This window comes from Ylistrum balloti, unplaced genomic scaffold, assembly GCF_031769215.1.
Source record: "Ylistrum balloti isolate Yb309-2 unplaced genomic scaffold, AGI_CSIRO_Ybal_v1 Utg369946, whole genome shotgun sequence".
In the NCBI taxonomy this organism is placed as follows: Eukaryota; Metazoa; Mollusca; class Bivalvia; order Pectinida; family Pectinidae; genus Ylistrum; species Ylistrum balloti.
In genome coordinates this window covers 314,992-337,083 of record NW_026782051.1, presented here as the reverse complement: position 1 = coordinate 337,083, position 22,092 = coordinate 314,992, and the positions used below count along the sequence as shown (strand labels likewise).

General features: G+C 35.1%; 1 protein-coding gene across 1 annotated transcript; it reads right to left on the bottom strand.

Annotated features, from left to right (window-relative positions):
• Positions 1-4,305: 4,305 nt before the first annotated feature.
• LOC132547307 (uncharacterized) lies at positions 4,306-4,848 on the bottom strand. The gene has a single exon (XM_060211074.1). The coding sequence runs from the start codon at positions 4,846-4,848 to the stop codon at positions 4,306-4,308; it is 543 nt and encodes a 180-aa protein (XP_060067057.1).
• Positions 4,849-22,092: the final 17,244 nt, after the last annotated feature.

Below are 22,092 nucleotides of genomic sequence, written 5' to 3'. Positions count from 1 at the left end.
AGAGACAACAAATCTGTGATCTGAACAATGTTGCTTGGGACGGAGAGACAGCCAATCTGGAATCTGAACATTTGTACCTGCTAACCTGACAGAATCTTTAAACAGTACTGGCAGAAGCATTAGCTCGCATGCCAGTTGTTTTGTCATTTCAGTGAAAAACACCAGCTCATGAATTGGATTTGTAAGTGCAATAACCTCTACGCAGACAGCGATAACAACTCCAGGGTCAATTGTTCATAAATGATCAACACCAGCTAATGAATTGGATTTGTCAGTGCAGTAACCTCTATGCAGGCAATGACAACAGCTCCAAGGTCAATTGCTCCTAAGTTAACTAAGGAGGTAAACATTTCTTTGGTATGATTTCCAGTAATCTAGAACAAAAACATTGTGAGATGGTAATGGTGTATAACGTTTGGCTGGACAAAGTGATAACAGGTCACTCTGATTTGTGGAGATTATGTATGCTTCAGTACAGAGTTCAATGACATGAACAGAAATGATATCGTACTTGTACATCACAGTTATGTGCATAAGTGGGGTGATAGATATTATCATGTATTGAATTGTGATAGGTACATTGAACAGTAAATATAGGGATGGAATAGCTCCCATTGGCAAATAGATATTTCTCCCACTTAAAATGTCCTACCAGTGGTTTGCTAGATCACAGCAGTAAATGTTCTACCAGTGGTTTGCTAGATCACAGCAGTAAATGTTCTACCAGTGGTTTGCTAGATCACAGCAGTAAATGTTCTACCATTGGTTTGCTAGATCACAGCAGTAAATGTTCTACCATTGGTTTGCTAGATCACAGCAGTAAATGTTCTACCATTGGTTTGCTAGATCACAGCAGAAAATGTTCTACCAGTGGTTTGACAGGTCACAGCAGTAAATGTTCTACCAGTGGTTTGACAGGTCACAGCAGTAAATGTTCTACCAGTGGTTTGCTAGGTCACAGCAGAAAATGTTCTACCATTGGTTTGCTAGGTCACAGCAGTAAATGTTCTACCAGTGGTTTGACAGGTCACAGCAGTAAATGTTCTACCATTGGTTTGCTAGGTCACAGCAGTAAATGTTCTACCAGTGGTTTTACAGGTCACAGCAGTAAATGTTCTACCAGTGGTTTTACAGGTCACAGCAGTAAATGTTCTACCATTGGTTTGCTAGGTCACAGCAGTAAATGTTCTACCAGTGGTTTTACAGGTCACAGCAGAAAATGTTCTACCAGTGGTTTTACAGGTCACAGCAGTAAATGTTCTACCATTGGTTTGCTAGGTCACAGCAGTAAATGTTCTACCAGTGGTTTTACAGGTCACAGCAGAAAATGTTCTACCAGTGGTTTGCTAGGTCACAGCAGTAAATGTTCTACCATTGGTTTGCTAGATCGAAACCGTAAATGTTCTACTGGTCGTTTGTCAGGCCACCACCTCACAGTTCCAGTTTATCATTTACCTGTAGGAGGCCATGTTACAAGCGTGAGTGATATACTCCTGTAAGTAGAGAGTTAAATTGTAATTGGTCGTTGTGATGATTTTGATGGGGGATTTTGTGTACTTTCAGTCCATTGATTTCATGAACTATTACAATTAGTTTAGATTTGTTGAGCCATATTTATCCACAAAATCACTGTCAATAAAATTGATAGATCATGTAAATTCAACCCCACAAAAATATATGATAATACAGTATGTTCTTATTGTGATTCTAGTAAACTTACAAGGAATGGGTTCAACAGAATAGATTATAAATACAAATTTAAGTGAGAGTTGTTTACATGGTTTGTTAGCTGTTATCAGAACAACAGTCAATGTATGGTACTGTCATAGATTCATTGCACAAGGTTTACAATTTTGGTTGGAGGCAGATAGTAAAGTGATTTTAACCGTATGTGACATACAGAGTAGGTGCCCTGATGTCATGAAAACGCATTCTCCAGGATTTGGATTTGCTTTCTTGTTCTAGGGATTGGTCTGTTCTTTCTCTGTGTCTGTTAAAAATGTGCCTGTCTCTTAGCAAAGATCATGCTCAGGCTATGGAGCTGAAAAAACTATCACAAAATATATGGTAACCGTTCTGTAATATGTTGCAAGCTCTTGTATGATAAAAACCACATTTCTTCCTTGTTGCTTTCCTCTTGGGTTTGGATCATATGGCTTACTGCAGTATACAGTCAAGTTCATTACATTATATATCTGCTGCAGGCCTCCACCTAGATCCAGAATTTAATGACAAATTTGTCAGTTTTACAAGGTATGTTATATCTCGTGATGATTTCCCCTCTGCTAGCAATATGAGATTCATCAATACTGAATGGTTAACTGGTGTAAGAAGTGATGCAAACCTGTTGTTGAGGAATGTCAGGAGAGGTTTTACTCTTGTATTGGGGATGTAGTCAGGATTCTGTATTTGAAAATGAGAGTAATAAAGAAACAATTTTCATTTAAACACACATTACCAGAAGACTGACGTTTGTCGGTGAGGCAATGAGATAGGACGAGACAAGGAGATAGAAAACCTAGAACCAACCAAGCAGTCAATCATTTAAACAATATTAACAATATCATGATAGTGGTGGTGTTTTTCCTTACCAGGGTATTTTCAATCTATCAGTAAAATGTGCAATGTGACAAGAAATGTACATATATTTCTACTGCAAACGCTACTAGAAGAGATTTCCTATATAAAAAGGCAATAAAAGCGTAGAATCAGTTTAATTTGTCTCTCCTTTTTCAGCATCGTTCAGTACAAACACTGACAGAAATTTCATCACTGCTTTTATTAAAGAATTAGTATACCTGGGTATGTAAAGAATGCAAGGATTTGCATGTGTACCACTCAACTGGCTGTGTACGATTGACTTATCATAGATGGGATGGTCAAATTGCACATTGGTATTGCACCCTCCTTTCACCTAATTATCTGGGGTTGTCTGGGGCAAACAAGAGTGATTGATATCAGCTGGAAAAACTTTTTTCACATTTGTTGTAAAATAAATAAAATTGTTTTTTTAATCATAGATCCAGGCAGTAGAGTCAAAGCCATTTTTTTGGTAGTGGTTCATTGGGTTTTTTGATATCTGTTGCTTGGGTACCACTTGGTGTACTGGGTGATAGAACAATAGGGATGAACTAAACAAGATAGATAATCAAAACAAACTTCGGATAAGTAGGTTTTCTGTTATTATTGCAGTTGATTGGTAATGCCCAGAACTTTGGGCTTCTTCACTACGACAGTTTCAAAATTTTACTTCTGAGTACTAAAATTATGGGCACCTTGATGTACACATTTACAAAGTCACATGTTCATTCTGTTACATTTTCTCCTTTCCCATCAAGGTTATTTGGAGAACCGTAACACAGTTAATTATATAGATATAATACAGACACCCTTTTCCTTGATAATTAAATATCTATAATGTAAAAAGACAATAGGTAGTTCAGTTAAGTTCTCTCTTCCAAACTCTTCTAAGTGGTATTTATAAACCAAAATCTGTGCTACAATATTCATCAAGACAAACATGCTGTAGTAGCAGACTCAGACTGGGATCTCCCTTTTTTAGCCATCATTAGTTGGTGGGTTAATCAAATCACTCTGCATCCGTGATCTGTCCGTCTTAAACAATTTTTGTTATTGCTGTTTCTTGAGAAGTACTGGATGAATCTTTCTTAAATTGCATATGTAGGTTCCCCTTGGTCACTTATTGTGCCTATTTGATTTTGGGACTGATAAAAATCCCAAAATGGCTGACAGGCAGCCATTTTGTTTTTTTCAGTGAAGCTTGTTATCGCTTTTTCTTGAAAGGTAAGCAGTGGATCTCTCACGAATTTCATATATAGGTTCCCCTTGGTCCCCCTTGGTCCCCCTGATGTACTCTTTAGAAGGAAAACTTTTTATTCTTAACTATTATGCCAGTACAATTGACAATTTTCAAGGGAAGTTAAGTGCCTTATAATAGATTCCTAATCAACTTCTCAAAGTTTGCCATGAGTAAAAATGAGTTTAAGCAGTTAACTATTAAAATAGAAAAAAATGTAATCAGTGTTCATTATTTTTCAACCATCATGATTCTGGCAGTGGTTTGATTATAATCCGTTCTTTCATCAAACAAATGGTGTGAGTAGATTCTGGTGCCAGGTTTCTGTAATTGATTTTTTCTGGTGTAGAGTTGTTGGTTGAATCTGATAAGTTGCTGAGGTGTAGATTCTCTTTGAGTTGATCCATTGCCCCCTCCAGCACAGGTCTTAATCTTCTGGCTGGTCCTGTGGCGGTAAGTACGGAGGCTGGATGTACATTAAACTTTGTTCATTCTAGTTGTTTGGTCAAGCATTTTATAGGTTCACACCATTTTCCAGGTGTTTCTGCCTCTGGTTGTGTCTTCAGTAACTTCAGTAACATGTGGATCAGTAACATGTGGATAAGTAACATATGAATCAGTAACATGTGGATCAGTGCCACGTCAATCAGTAACATGTGGATCAGTAACATGTGGAACTGTTCCATGTGGATCAACAACCTGTTAATCAGTAACATTGGGATCAGTAACATGGGGATCAGTAACATATGGATCAGTGCCACGTCAATCAGTAACATGTGGATCAGTAACATGGGGATCAGTAACATGTGAATCAGTAACATGTGGATCAGTAACATGTGGATCAGTAACATGTGGAACTGTTCCATGTGGATCAACAACCTGTTAATCAGTAACATGGGGATCAGTAACATGGGGATCAGTAACATGTGAATCAGTAACATGTGGATCAGTAACATGGGGATCAGTAACATGTGAATCAGTAACATGTGGATCAGTGCCACGTCAATCAGTAACATGTGGATAAGTAGCATGTGGATCAGTAACATGTGAATCAGTAACATGTGGATCAGTTACATGTGGATAAGTAGCATGTGGATCAGTAACATGTGGAACTGTTCCATGTGGATCAACAACCTGTTAATCAGTAACATTGGGATCAGTAACATGCGGATAAGTAGCATGTGGATCAGTAACATGTGGAACTGTACCAAGTGGATCAGTAACATGTGGATCAGCAACATGTGGATCAGTGCTATGTCAATCAATGACATGTGGATCAGTAACATGTGGATCAGTACACAGTTACTGTGATGTCATTGACATTGTGACTGGGTGTGTTGAAATGTGGTGAATATTGTACAAGTGGTTTCTGAACCTAGTAGTAATACTGGATGTTGCATTACTTGCAAGTCATGAGATATATTGCTTTGATGCTCTGACAGTCAGCTCCTTTTGTTGATGATTTGGAAATGAAAAGATCTGATCATATGTTTACAAATTTACCAGGCCCTCCCTCAAGGTTCATTGCCTGTGGGTTTCCAACTGTTGGGTTCATAGAGTTTTATGGGATTGATGAATGGTATGATCTTTTGGTTATCATCTCTCCCCTTAGGGATGAGTAGTTCTGCCCTGAACTTGTTTTGTGCCTTTTCAACAACATCACACAATAACATTTATTGGGTGTCCTCTCCCTATTAGGTTCATGCATTTGTGTTTAAAATATATAGGGTCACTGCATGTTTTCTTGATGTGTCATGCTTACATGTATGGAACAGTAAACTTTTAAATATCCATTAGGTTGTGGAGCCAACACAGTACTTCTCATTAAGGGAGTACATGTCCCTTTATCTCTTGTTTGAATACATCTAGGTATGCAGGGGCATTGAAGAATAAAGGATGGAGAGAGAAGTAATGGTAATAGTCAATAAATAGTCAACAGGTTCAGGATAGGTAGGTATCTTTATTCATTTACATCTACTGGTTTTGCCCAAACTTGGGCTTCTTCAGGACAATTTGTGATTGTGATTTTTACCCCAAAAGTACCACTTGAAATTGAGGTTGTTTTTTTATTGGAATTTGTGGCATAACACAATTAATGTCACATGATCTTATCTAGCACTGATAACTCTTAATGTTTGATGATATCTAAAGATAGGTTGATATTCATATAAGTTTACTAGTTTACAAGTGGGATTGCATTGTCCATTTTCACCTTATTTTATTTTATTTAAAATCAGGACATGACCTAGAGAGCCCTGAGATAACTACCTTAAACATTAAATTTGTTCATCTAAGCATACTGTAGAACCCATTACTGATTTATACACTGGTGCCTTGTAGTCTACAAAGTCTACTTCTATTTCATTTTCTATCTTTATAATATCTATATATGGTTACATTTATATAAATGTAAGATCACATGTGTTTTCATTGGTGATACATTATACAATAGCAGCATGGCATACTTAATCATGACATCTACTTCACTTAACTTTTTCATCCTGATGTGTTGCAAGTTGAAAACCCGGAGGTTTCTATATTTTGAAAAATCAAGTGAGTTTTGATATTAGTGAAATATTTAACTTTTACCTGTATTTCATGTAAGCAGTCAGTATACTGATATGTAAAAAGATCATTCTTTTTAACAAATTTTGAAATTTTTATTTCTTATTAAAGTTTGTACACTGGGGTTAATTTTACCAGAACTCCAATCTTAAATCTGGCACTTTTGCAATTGTATAGATTTGTTACATCAAATAAACTATTGTTTTTGCATATTTTGTGTTGTTTTGTAATTGTTAATTATGAATTTTCTTCAAACAAAGTGATTTTAACCAACATTGTGTACATTTATCTTACTAGTAAGTTTATGATGTTTGCCTGTCTAAAGTTACATCAATGGAAAATTGATGTTCAAATTTTATCTTAAGCATCCTGGTGTAAAGGGGACTTGATTTTGTATCATCATTATGTCTGAAACCCAGGCATTTGACAAAGGAGTGGGGCCCAATAGGTGAGATAGAGAAATAAGTTGAAACTCTATTACCAGTTGGAATGAAAGTATTTTGACTATTTGTTTTCAGAAACTTACTTGGGAAAGAGAAACCAATTTTATGTAAATTGTGGGCAAATAAGCTTGAGGCCTAATTGGTCAAAATTCTGTGATTTTTACAAAAGAAAGGGTTTTGATGTTTACCAAGATGTCTTAGGACAAATTTCATCATACAATGCTCAAAATCAAGGGGTGTCTTTTTATTGCAGTACGTTTGGCATGGGAAGATCAGCTTTATACAGGTAACTATTGAAAGGGTATTCATATTTTATATAAATGCTGAAACAAGTTGTAAGGTTGTAGCAATTTCTTGATGACATGAAAAATATTGAATTATGGCACAAACAGATATTTTAATAATAGTTATCTCCCCTGGAGCACAACACTAATATGTAACAAGATAAGGTATAACCATCTAATGGAAATAAACTGCATCAAGCAATCGTTTCCTCACTCTAGGATTCGTCTGTGATATTTAGGGCCCAAGTTGCTGAAAATCCAGTTGTGGTTAAAGTGATCACTCCTTGATGTTATTAAGTGTTACAATCAAGGAATAATTTCATCACATAGTGATACATGTATTAGGATGTTATGAAAAACAGATTCTTATGAAATGGAAAAATTCTGTTTACAATTATTGGTATGTTATGTAAGAAGAAATTGTGTTTTTTAAAGCACCGTTGACCTACAATATTACATTGTTTTATGAATAGATATCTTATTTTCAGTAATGATATTGTACATGGTAAATCATATATTTCTATAGACTTATCAAAAATTTTGACGGTACATATTATGGTATGGTGTTGTCATCTGTCTGTACTTTCACTGATAAGTATTATTTGTCTGCACATCTCCTCTCACAATTTTCAACTACTTAGTTAAAGTTTATTTTCAAACTATATTTTCTACTTTGAATACCATCATATACGAACAAAAAAGCTTGTTTTTTATCGATTTTTTCTCCCTCGGCTTACATGTTTATATCTGATTCAAAATCTCCGCTGTAATCGTTTCAATCTAAATGACCTAACGCACATCAAACGTCTTTATTACGTTGAATGATACGTCTCTAGTACAATGAGATTGGGTATATGAGTGCTTCTCCTGCAGTAGAAACCAAACGCACACCGAGTTTAGCTGGTGTGTGTAGTAGTTTTACAGAACACATGGGAATGTTAACCTTACTTTTAGATAGAAAAGGTACTACATGACGTTCATCGTGGCCATGAATGTGATCTATTGTGTTGTTTTTTTCCTCCGTTCTCAGTATCACATTAGTGATTCTGTCTAGTACAGTGTTTCTTTTCTGTCCTTATATTTTCTGTGTGATAGTTTGTCACTCTCATATCAACTTTCCCCCAAGATATAGTGTACTTCCTGGTAACTTGCTAAGTCGAAAGTTATTCTAATGGTAGTCTCTTGGGCAATGCCTTCCAAGTCGAAGGTACTCATAAGAGACAGAAAAAGAAAGATCGATTTTCGTAATCGAACGACTTATTCGTTTCTTAAAATTACGACGTCCCTTTGCAAGCCAACCAAAAGCTTTTACGACAAAAAACGAAAGCATTTTCTGTTACAGGCGGATTGTATATTGGTGATGTTATATAATAGAGATGTTCTATCTGAAGACATCTAGCTTTTGTCACTCCCTTGCTGATGACTATATATAAACAGTTATTACAAAAACACGTTTACTGTGTTGTAGATCAAACCTCCTTGTAACATTTTTATGAATGTTGTACTCTGTTAAGCGAGGTATGGTATTATCACAGCATTTTTATGAATGTTGTACTCTGATAAACGGGGTATAAACGGGGTATGGTATTATCACAGCATTTTTATGAATGTTGTACTCTGATAAACGGGGTGTGGTATTATCACAGCATTTTTATGAATGTTGTACTCTGATAAACGGGGTATGGTATTATCACAGCATTTTTATGAATGTTGTACTCTGTTAAACGGGGTGTGGTATTATCACAGCATTTTTATGAATGTTGTATGTTAAACGGGGTATGGTATTATCACAGCATTTATATGAATGTTGTACTCTGTTAAGCGGGGTATGGTATTATCACAGCATTTTTATGAATGTTGTATGTTAAACGGGGTATGGTATTATCACAGCATTTATATGAATGTTGTATTTTAAACGGGGTATGGTATTATCACAGCATTTATATGAATGTTGTACTCTGATAAACGGGGTGTGGTATTATCACAGCATTTTTATCGAGATTCTTTATATTGTCTTATTTTTGTCAAAATGAATTTTATTTAATTTTCAAAATATCTATTTCGCTTTTGTGTGTTCATACCATGAAGCATTTAAGAAATCATCCATTATTTCCGATACAGATATAAATACTCGTCTCAGAAAGTACGACTGCACTCCTCCGGAAAAAAACGGAAACTATATATAAATGAAATCCATGCAACTGGATATTGTGAAATGTCACTGAGAAAAGTGACACAGAATCTTTGATAGAAGTACATTTGACCTCAATAAAATGAGACGATAAAAATAGATATATAAATTCGGAATATAATCACAGTTTGAGAGATTTATCTGACATGTCACCGTACTAATCCTGACAGATTTCACAAAAAGCTTTTACGATTGTCTTTACTTGATTGTGGTTTATTTTACGTGTACGGCTTAACGCATTTATTTTACGACAGAAGTATTTTGAGGTGATTCGCGGCTTCGTCTGTGTTTCCGTTTTATTAATAAGAATGCAAAGTTAAGGAAATACTTTCGAACGCCATATGGAATCACCGCTTTTTAACAAGCTTTTAGCGAAAGTAGCTTGTATCAAATTTCACTTCAAACTGTTAACATTAAACATCTATATCATCAGCAGACAAATACCCATCATCTTAACTTTACTGCGATATTAGTAAATATTCCATATTGAAAATCCCCTGGGAAAGTTAGTTATTACTTCATTAAATCTCAATCATGACAGTTTATTTGCGTCGAAGATTCATATTGAAGGTTTGTTGGTGACTGCTCAGAAAAAAATAAAGACAGTGATTCAAACATAAATTCGATTAAGCCGGGGTTAAAATGGGAATTAACTAAAGATCAATACGGAGACTCATGAAAAGTACGAGAAAATTAAGATAAGGTGTTCCGGAAGAGTAAGAGCCTTCTGCTTCATCGACGATACCCACCATGTATGTTATCATAAAACGGACATTAAAAGATGTTAGCCAATCGCAGCGTCCATACAGGACAAATGATAAAAGATTGCGGCCTAAAGCTGCAGTGTCTATACAAGAAAATAACCAGAACTCTATCCTCAAACCAGGATGTCAGTACAGGACGGTTATCAGAAGATGAAAAATATGCCTCATTGTCCATATAGGTGCCCTAGTCCTCACAACGTCAATACAGAACAGGTTCGGTCCCCAAACAACAATGTTGATAAAGGACATGCATGAGAATATTTGGTCCTCAAACTTCAATATTTTGCAGATTTCTTCTTCAAACCGAGGTTCAATAAGTTTCATGACTATAAAGTGTCTTCCGTTGATAACGTCTTCCTGAAAATGCTCATGAAAGAAATCCTTAGAGTGACTCGAGGAAATTGTGAGCTTTGTTTGTTTGAAGTTTTTTATGTTTGTTGCATGCAACCATTAACTACATAGCGGTTATCTCCCTTGAGAGACGAAATGTTTAAAGCATTGATCACAACTCATATTCGTAAACTGAACCACACTGTCTATAAGAAGTCAAGAAAAATTCTCGGAATTTAATATCAGAAAGTTATGGAAAGGTTTAGAAATTCGATCAAAGTATGAACAAACTATAAATAGCAGATGGACGTGACATTGACCGTCGTCGAATCAAACCGTCGTGTTCCATATAGTACAGCAATTAATGCCACCTAAGGTTTCTTTGTAAATGTTTAATATGTGTCGTTACTTGTTAGATTTAAAGCTTAAGGAAGTACGCGATGTATACAAGACGACTGTTCAAAAATCATTATAGTAAACAAGGGTGATGATGTAGTTTCCATACAGCTCAAGTCATTTAGAATTTGACGAGTAGAAAATATATAGCATTGTATTAGCTCGACTGGCTCATTTAATATTCCGTGGATGTAGCTAACAAATCCCGATTTCCAGTGCGGGATTTTGTTATACTAGAAGTATTCTTCACATATTTGTGAATGTTATTCTTTATGGCTTCAAAAAAACGAGAGAGCTGTCACGGACACCAATATATACCGCCTAGTTAAGTCTAGACATCATGCCAGAAATTTGATTTGCAGATCTCCTTTGGGTACTATTGTCACTGATCGGAGAGTGTAAAAAGATAAGATAGTGGAATCGCGCAATGAAGGGTCAATAGAGTTGTTTTTTAGCCCCTCCATTTCCTCTTACGTCTCTCTATTCCCCCCTCTGTTCTATTTCAGTCGGATAAATAATTACCTGATCAACAAGGTAACATGAACAACACAAAAATACTGACATGTCAACAGAAAATGAATTTAAACGCATACTAAGACAAATACGAACAACAGATTTACACGGAGACCTCAGAAAAAAACCCAGGTGTTCCAAAAGGGTAGGCCTTGACAAAAATGATACGTTCTTTCAATCTTTTCAAATTTAGTCACTTACCAACAATAACGAGGACTTGAAGGGCTCAACAGCTGAATGCTGCAGTTATTTGGCTCTACTGTATTTTAATTTTGAATTGAAATGTGTCTTCTTTTGTGTGTCTTTGTGCAGTTTTTGATGGCCTTTTGTTTTTTCTATGTTTCTTCTTATTCTGATCATTATTGCGTCTACGACTACGAATAAGATAAATTGAAACAATTCTTTCATAAAGTAAATAAAAATGAAAAAATTCAAGTACTGAAAATCTAATTGATTGGTGCAATATCAACCACTAAGCGGAGTATAATATTACTCTTTTTTCTTCTTCATTTTTTATCGTGTTTGCACTGGAATGTTGATTAATAGAAAAAAACGTGAGTCTGAGATATAAGATGGATATCATTTTAATCACCCTAATTACGAGAGTGTTCACAGAAACTTGATTATTTATTTCGAAGTGGCATCGGCAATTGCCATGGAGTTGGATTCTACCCTTGTGGCCTGGAAAAAGACATACAGTTCATAATTATTTAATTAAACATGTGTACTTCTATTATCTGATATTTTCTTTTTATCGATATTGACATAGTTATACACTTTTATAAACACTCATATTGTTTACGGAATTATGACGGGTAATTCAGCACATTGTGACATGTAGAACACGTGTCTAACTAGTGGCGGTAAAGACGTGACGGATTCTTTGTTTGAAGATAGCAAATTCCTTTGCAATATCATTGCATGCATCTTTTTTTTTATAATACTTCTCCAAAAGATTCTTAATTCTTCTTGATACTCGTTAGTATTCCTGATGGATTTTTTGTTGTTTACTTCGTTCACATTTCAGAACGTGACATTACTTGCATGGATTGACCAAGATTTACTTGACGGGTGCCTTCCATGAGGCAGAAGACGACTACTCATCCGGAGCACCTGGTCTTACTCTCCTTATACTTTTTCAGGAGTTCTCGTGCTAATATTTCATATTTTTCTCTCACTTCACAAGCTTGTGCCTTGGATAAGAATCTGTAGAAAAGTTTGTGTATTTTTTTCTTTATGACTACTTAGCGGTTTTAAGGGCCAGACTATCAATTTACACCTGTTCTACTAGTATAACTGGGGAAGGACGAAATGACGAATGATAGTTTTATTCAATTTGTGGGATATACTGAGTCATGGAGAAACGTACTTGAAGATGGTGTTTATAAACATGTTCATTTAGAATACTGTGAGAAAGGTGGTGAAAGAATATGCTAATATTTTATGTACTTTATCAGTAATTGTACTTCATCAATATTGGCTAATATCTTCATTCTCATTTTGATGTCTTTTGAAATTAACCAATATCAAACCATTGAAATGATTTAATTTGTTACCTCTCTCAGGGGTTCCCTACTTCTCCTTTTTGGCCGAATATCTCTGAGGGGGACATAACAATAACCGAGCTTGTACTGGTTTTATCACTTGATTCATCATTAGTTCTTGAATTCATTTGTGTGTTTATGTACAATCAATTAAAAAAAAAACGAAAATTAAAAAAAAGTTTTAATCACATGATTTACTTACCCATAAATACAACACCTTTTGATACCGGTGTTTAGAATACTACAGTAGCCATTTTGGTATTCAAATGGAAACGGCAGGCATTGAAGTTTGCACCCACATGCCCTTTGACCTGTACCAGAACAAAAATATTTTTTGTGTAATAACGAATCCTTTTAAGGTATCCACATATCACACAGACTGACAATTGTATAAATGTTTCCAAGGAGCGGCTCAATTTTTCGCAATATATAAGCAGGAAATTCACGCGTATATATAAATATATATAATGGGAAATGACATTACTGTAATTGGTCATTTTAATGACTTCCAATCAGAAATACGTCCTTTTTGCTCCATTTTTTTCTCTCTGATATTTAGCACCTGTGGGGAAAGTTGTTAAATTCTATTGAGTTCTTACCGGATTGATTTTCATACATTTCTGTAGATAATTTGAATAAATAAAATTAGTACAGCAATGGTTAAGAGTGATCAAATATATGATACTAATTATAGATCTGATATATGTATGTTTAGATTCCACTACCGAGACTCACCGTGGACATATGTAACTCCCAGATATGTCAGAGTAAACACCACCAGTAGCATCTGGATGGCAAGTTGCTTATTCATCTTCAAGAATCATTCATCTAATGTTTGCTATAAAATATAAGTTTGTTCTTATAGAAAAATCATTTACGTAAATATATATATACATCAATTAAAGCTGATATTTTGCTATACTTTGTACAAATAAAATATGTTTAAATCAAAATCCGGGTTTACAGCGGTCACTTACTACATGTATTTCCGTGTAGTTTTTACTGGTGTTGACTTGTTTGCCTGTGCTCTGTAACAGGAACATGACATTTGACGAATATTTATCATGTCACCGTATAAACGAAACAAACAAAAAGTAATGTTTAGGATGATTTTTATACTACAGGCAGTTCATTCCTCGATATCACATCACTCAGCATGTGTATTGTCACATTACCAGTAACAAGTAACATAAATTTGGCATGACATCTAAACTAGTCAAATAATTCTATTTTTCAGATGATAGCAAGCTGGACATAAAAAATGAATCATGATTTATATCTTATGTATTTGTAGATACATTTTTGCATGTTGACTGAAAAAAACTGAAATGTCTAAGTTGCATTCTGTTTTAAAATTATACAAACTAGATACTTGTTCTTAATGTGTTGATAACCCAAAAAGATTGTAACCATGGTTACCCGATAGTCTTTTGTGTATATAATATCACGCTATTGTATATGTGTACTCATCCCAGCGGAAGAGGAAAACGATGCTAAAACGTAATATCAGGAGGACACAAAAACCAAATGAGACCACAGCTTTATAACTATATCATTCTTTCATTTTTACCTGTTAAATATTGGTCTGTGTATGACAATACACCCGTGTTTAATGGAAGTGTATACTACGTCAGCCGGGATACGAAAATTAGTTCCATGGTTACTAAATTTAGAAAACAATTAAGAGAGATATTATATTAAACGTGGTTGTTGACTGATGATGATCTTTAAAAAAAACATATTGAAGAAAAGAGTGTCTTTAAAGTTATAAATCAGTCATAATATCAAAGAAGAGCAAATCAACACGCATGTATATCTGGGATTTAGAGCGGGCTCATCCATTTTGAACATCACTATCAAATTACCCGCAGGTTCCGCTTGTTATATGCCTTGTTCTTATTTAAGAACTAGACATAACTTCCTTGGATTGACCATTTTTTACATGGCGGGTATCGTCGATGAATTACAAAAATGCTTAATCTTCCGGAACACTTGGTCTTATTCTCCTCGGACTTTGTTCATGCGTCCCCGTGTAAATCTTTTATTTGTGTATAGTTTGCCCTGTGTCCCCGTGTAAATCTTTTATTTGTGTATAGTTTGCCCTGTGTCCCCGTGTAAATCTTTTATTTGTGTATAGTTTGCCCTGTGTCCCCGTGTAAATCTTTTATTTGTGTATATTTTGCCCTGTGTCCGCGTGTAAATCTTTTATTTGTGTATAGTTTGCCCTGTGTCCCCGTGTAAATCTTTTATTTGTGTATATTTTGCCCTGTGTCCGCGTGTAAATCTTTTATTTGTGTATAGTTTGCCCTGTGTCCCCGTGTAAATCTTTTATTTGTGTATAGTTTGCCCTGTGTCCCCGTGTAAATCTTTTATTTGTGTATATTTTGCCCTGTGTCCGCGTGTAAATCTTTTATTTGTGTATAGTTTGCCCTGTGTCCCCGTGTATATCTTTTATTTGTGTATAGTTTGCCCTGTGTCCCCGTGTAAATCTTTTATTTGTTTATATTTTGTTTGCCTTTTATTTGTGTATAGTTTGCTGTGTCCCCGTGTAAATCTTTTATTTGTGTATAGTTTGCCCTGTGTCCCCGTGTAAATCTTTTATTTGTTTATAGTTTGCCCTGTGTCCCCGTGTAAATCTTTTATTTGTGTATAGTTTGCCCTGTGTCCCCGTGTAAATATTTTATTTGTGTATAGTTTGCCCTGTGTCCCCGTGTAAATCTTTTATTTGTGTATATTTTGCCCTGTGTTCGCGTGTAAATCTTTTATTTGTTTATATTTTGCCCTGTGTCCCCGTGTAAATCTTTTATTTGTTTATAGTTTGCCCTGTGTCCGCGTGTAAATCTTTTATTTGTTTATAGTTTGCCCTGTGTCCGCGTGTAAATCTTTTATTTGTTTATATTTTGCCCTGTGTCCGCGTGTAAATCTTTTATTTGTGTATAGTTTGCCCTGTGTCCCCGTGTAAATCTTTTATTTGTTTATAGTTTGCCCTGTGTCCGCGTGTAAATCTTTTATTTGTTTATATTTTGCCCTGTGTCCGCGTGTAAATCTTTTATTTGTGTATAGTTTGCCCTGTGTCCCCGTGTAAATCTTTTATTTGTTTATAGTTTGCCCTGTGTCCCCGTGTATATCTTTTATTTGTGTATATTTTGCCCTGTGTCCGCGTGTAAATCTTTTATTTGTGTATAGTTTGCCCTGTGTCCCCGTGTAAATCTTTTATTTGTTTATATTTTGCCCTGTGTCCCCGTGTAAATCTTTTATTTGTGTATATTTTGCCCTGTGTCCCCGTGTAAATCTTTTATTTGTTTATATTTTGCCCTGTGTCCCCGTGTAAATCTTTTATTTGTTTAGATTTTGCCCTAGTTTTAAGGTATTTGTGTTTAGATAATGATTATGTTGACACATTGGTATTTCTCTCTTTCTTGTCCCCCTTTTTTATAACTGTATATATCCGACGCAAACTTCGTTTTCTTGAATTCTTGTGTTAGATTTTGATGTTATCATTTTCTTGTCTATTAAATGGCATCCTCTGAACGGAGATAAGTTATATGTATAGCTGATTTTAATGTTTGAAAACGAGAGAAAAATACATGCTGTGTGTGTAGGACAGGGATACTCCAGCTTTGGAGTCATCCGATGTTCTGTTTCACCAACTTCTGATACCCTTATGTTGACTATCCCTTTTATACATATATATATATATATATATTGGACAATCTCTACCAGACATGTCGTACAGTCACATTGTTATGAAGGGCATGTCAATGCTGCCTGGATGAAATTGACATATCGTAATTAAAAAAATCCTTCTTACACGTTTTTTTTCGCACATGAACACTGTCAATATCAGTCAAGTATATACTATGTTTCATTAATAGTTAACTACACTGCCCATAATGTCCATCACTTTTCACAGTAAAACAAATCGGAGGTGACAATACAAGGCGGCAATACTTGTTCAATGAAGCAAATTATGTCTCTATCAACGAACTGAATTCGCTAAAGAGATATCCTAGCTTCCGTATCGATAAACGATAACTTCACACTGCGACTATCGGTGTTAGAATAAGTAAACACAATCAGCGCTTCAGTGCATATAGAGCACTGGTCCCAAAGTGCCAGGAAAAAATAAAGATAAAATCAATATCTATGTCCAGTAAGAGTTTCACAGTACCCTTGTGTGCCTCATTGAAAAGTGTTTACGACGAAGACATGAATAAAACTAATGCAATATACCAAATCCGGGACGACGGACTTAAGCGACAGTCGACAGGTTCTTGTTATGGTGGTTGCTATTGTCAGGCAACATAATAATCCGGATGTCGTGAGTTTCACCGAATTGTCCATTCTTCTATTCTTCCAGTAGATATATTTAACTTCAGTCTGTCATAGACAGAGACGAAAACAGGGAACAGGGGTCTGTAAGAAAAAAAAATCTATCTTATTGTACCGTCCTTCATTCTAGAGCTGGCAGGCAGTTTCCGCATTCATCGATCATCACAGTGCTGTAAACAATCATATATAGACAGATCATGCCTTCACACTCAGTTATACTAATTCACGTTTTCTATCCGCATTTCATGTTTATGTATTACGCTTAAATTTCTAAGCATCTGATAAAGTTGTATAACGTCAAATATCACAATACATGTCCTTTGAAGGCATTCTCTAACACTCTCATTTGCTAATGTTATGAAATCAAGTGATCTTTTATCAATAGATTCTACTCAATTTTCTGACAAAAAAATCGTCTTTTACTATTTCTAGCATAACATATCAAGCATGTATTTTTTCATGTGTTATTTTGATAGGTCTCCAAAGTTTGAACTAAGATGAAATCTGTTGAACACTGGAAATGTCATGTTTAGCATACTTGCCTGACTTGACGTTCAATGAAGTGTCCTGTAGATAAGCGAACACACCTTAATGCTGGGTTAACATAATATCATTCCTATAGTCTTTACCATCTCCCATTTAACAATCTATCCATTGAATTGTAAAATTCATTGTTTCGTAGCAATACGGAATTGATCAAGATACACACCTATTCTTATGCGATGAAGTACAGAATAAAAGGATATCTAATCAGGTAGAAATGTAACTCCGTCACATTTATATTGCAGACATTGAATAGTGTTAGCTTTGCGGGAGTCATCCCCTTTTTAATGTAAATTGCAGAAAAGTACAATTTTCTCTAGTTTGTGGACAAACAATTCACAATGTTACCTTCGTTCACATACCTCGCTGTGCTTCTGTAGACTATCCGAAGAGTTTCAAATGAGATCTGCTAATCTGGAATGGAAGTTATTATTCTTTGGAAGTGCTTTGCTAACTTAGCCAATAAGAAAACATCATTGTATGGCATTTTTTCATACAACCTTCGAGTTAAATGTGTAGAGCTTGCACATCAGGTGGCTGTATCACAAACATAAGCTTGCGTGACCTGTTTCCACCAAGATTGTCAATTGAGTAGACATGCTCGGTACTCACGTGTATTTTGTTTATTATATTAATTGAACATGTCAGTACCATAGTAGGTTAGGGATGCAGGTGGGTTGCTATACTGGAATGGAAAATGTACGTATTTGAAATCATAACATTTATCATTCAGCTTTGTTAAAGGTTGTCTATGTTGATTTCGTCGTAGAAAATGGTTCAGGAAAGCAACTGATGCAGTAGAGCTTGTCGTGTTTTCAGTTGTCGATTTAGGTGGGTATGTAAGACAGACATACTCAATAAATTTCTTTTTATTTAAAGGCAAGACAACATCAATATATCTGAGAGAGAAATTGATGGACTTAACCAGGACTTTATTACCAGTTTTGATTAACTCTTGACAAAAGTAAGCTTCGTATGGTAAAAAAAAGTCAACCGCCAAACTCCAGTTGCCTGTTGGAAGATCATACTGCTAAACTTGACGAAGATATTTTCAATCAGAAATTCGATCATTTTAATAATTTCTTCTTTCGTATATTTTTTCGTTAATCTGAACTTTTTTCATACTATACGTCATATGTTTGTATCGCCGTTCAGCTTTCTTTGAAAAGAAAGCGTTTATAATAAGAAAACGAAGGCGTCCCTTCAGCTTGGGATAAGGCAAGGTAGTGAACAGAGCAGAAAATGGTTTTATAGACGTTTTGAAGACGGTTTCAAAATTGTTTGAACACTCTTTGGGATTCTTTAAAATCCAAATACCATTAATCACATATCTGGAACAAACAGTATTTCATGAGATTGTAACCCTGATTTGATAGTTCTAAGAATGGTAAGAAGCGTTGATAAAAGTTTGCGTGATCAGCTAGAAGAGCCAACAATAAAACGTAGTTTATATGGATTCTAATGAAGTTTAAAAATCTAATATAAACAAAGGAAGCCCGTATCATAAAAATGAAATCTGAATGATTGTAATTCAGAAGCATGCTTAGCCTGTGTTTCTTCTTTTTGGAAAGATTGAATAATGTATAAGTAGAGTTTCCTCTGTTACCAAGGAAGCCTAATTTATGTTGTGTGCAGGAAATGTAATAATGTCTGTTAACAAGGATCAGAATATAGGATGCCTTGTCTGATGACTTGATAACATACCTATCATACAAATCTTAAAGTGTTGATTTAACATAAGGAACAAGGCAACTTTTGTTTTGTTTTTTATTTAAATTTCAAGCTGCGCATTCTGTTGAGAATGGTAGACCTAATGGATTCAATCCACCACTGTGAAAGTGCATCCAAAGTAGCGTGTTCCCGTGTCACCCACTATCTGGCATAGTTTTCCACGAAATCAATTTTGCATATTCCAATTAATGGACGCCCAAAACAGAAATAGAAATTAATTCAAAGTGCCAGTCCTTGCTGTTTGTGTGAGAGTTCGGTAGGATGACGTCGACGAACATTAAGTAGTCCAGGTCAAAGTCCATCGTGTCAGCCAAACGAATTTTAGAGTTTAAAATCTCTGTAGATGAAACTATTTTGTTTAACAATAGTTACAATGATTCATCGGTGCCCTGGGAGCTGAATGACCTCTATCTATTGCACTAGAAATTAATATTATCGTCAAATAATGGAAATTCTGCGTGAAACAGCTGTTTTTTCTTTATAGGAATCGTCAGGAAAAAAAAACAAAAATACAAAAAAAAAAAAAAAAAAAAATTAAAATAACATAAAATAAATAAATAAAAAAAAGAGTTAGAAAAAAATTAATTAAAAACCCAAACTTGTATCTCAGAATTGGACAAGACATGTAATAAAGATATATTTTTTTTAGTACGTATTAAAGAACTGATGAGCCTCTGATGACGTTGATAACAAAAGATGAACTAAAGGAAGTTGTAAAAATGATCGTAATATTCATGATCTGATTGGCATGAGAAATTTCGAGAGTCTTGTAAATCTTTTTACGGAAATATCAGGACCTCAGCAATCAAGCGCTTATAAGATCACTTAGGTGAAGCCTCTGTAATATTCGACTTATGCTTGACCGTGCTATTTCCCTTCCATAAATTTAACGGTGCAATAAAGATAGTTGTACTAAATAGGGGAGACATCAATGTACTTGACATCAGATTTCATTTCCTGGGTATCTAGGGCAGACTAGACAGATCAAATTTTAAACGATTTTTCGGTCACCTGAGAGGAAATCCGTCGTCGTGCGTCACGCGTCATGGATAATTCACATTTCTTAATCTTTCTCAATAGCCGTATTGTCTAGAGTTCTGATATTGGGCCTGTAGCGTACTGGGATAAAGGGAATGACCCTGACCTACCTTCAAGGTCAAAGGGGCCAAATGTGTTAACATTTTTAAACAACTTCATCTCAATAACCAAACGACCTAGGGTAAAAATATTGAGTCTGTCGCATGCCGAGATGAAGAGCTACCAAGTTTGTATTAATGACTGACTAAGCCACTTTCAAGGTCACATATGTCAAATATCTTGAAATTTTCAAATGACTTCTCAATTGCCGAAGAAAAGCCAGAAGCATGCAGGATAATGAGTTATAATGTTACATGCCAAACAGTTCTGATATTTTGTTTGTAGCGTGCTGGGATTTGGTCATATTAATTACCTTGGCTAACTTTAAAGGTCACCTGTGTTAAAATATTCAAAGGATTTCTTTTCAGTAAGCGAAAGGCCCAGAAAACTGATATCGGACATGTAGCGTTGTGGGAGGAACGGCTACCAAGTTTGTTCAAGTGAATAACCTTGACCCACTTTTAAGGTTATGGAGTTTTTTTGTTTTTTGTTTTTTTTGTATTTGTATTCGTTTTCAATCGAAATAACAAAACAAGTTGGAATTTCGTTGTCTAGGATGTTCAATATTTTTTTTAAAAAAATCAGTGCATGGCCCTAAGAGTTGGATTTAATAAAATTTAAGCAATCTCCTTTAAATCCACACTTGCTACAAACAATACTCTCCAGATTTTAATCTGTGTGCTAGATATGATCTACTTTCAGCATGATCATCTTGTATTTCTTACATACCAAACCAGCACAATTATTTCATACGACAAGGAACTCTCATATCGTCTGCGGGCAGGAACAAGGATATAAGATAAATGTCTGTCTTGTCCTGTATTTAGCAAAATTCAATGTATCAACAGGATATGTCGTCTATGAGTCTAAGCCTCTTCTACACTTCTTTTTGTTGTAGAATGATATCGCAAGCCAGACTTCTAATAAGGTTTACAAGGATGAAGTACGTCGCCATTTGTACTGAAATGTAACATCTCGAGACAGAACTAATAGGTAAACACTACCGTTTTAACCGTGCTGACATTCTAGATGTCTGTCAATGAACAACATTTCTATGTTTAAGTATCACACATAAACAATGTTTGATAGAATGAGTATACCAGCATCTCAGGTTTATGTATTGTTGTGCCTTCCTAACCAAGATGCCAGTCAAGGAAAACATTCCCGAGTTGCCATACAAGATATAGACAATTGTTGTAATCAACACTGATATATGCTGCGTTACATTAATTTTTTCCACTATTTGCAATGAAGATTTTTGTTATATCTATACATACGGTAAAGGTATATATTTTTGTAGGATTAAATATTTGTTTTTTAAAAAATACTTTTTCTTAACACTTAATTTTGTTGATAAATAAAGCTTAATAAACCTACTTACTCTAATTTTAACGGTTTGTGGACTTACGAAATCACCGAAAATAAATCCCCCAAGAAAATGAATGATTTTACATTATATTTGGCCAAAACTGAAGAATTTCTTTGAGTGAACCATATATATA

Coding starts and splice junctions, on each gene's coding strand:
- LOC132547307 (XM_060211074.1), bottom strand. CDS start 4,848: ATGCTACTTATCCACATGTTACTGATTGACGTGGCACTGATCCACATG.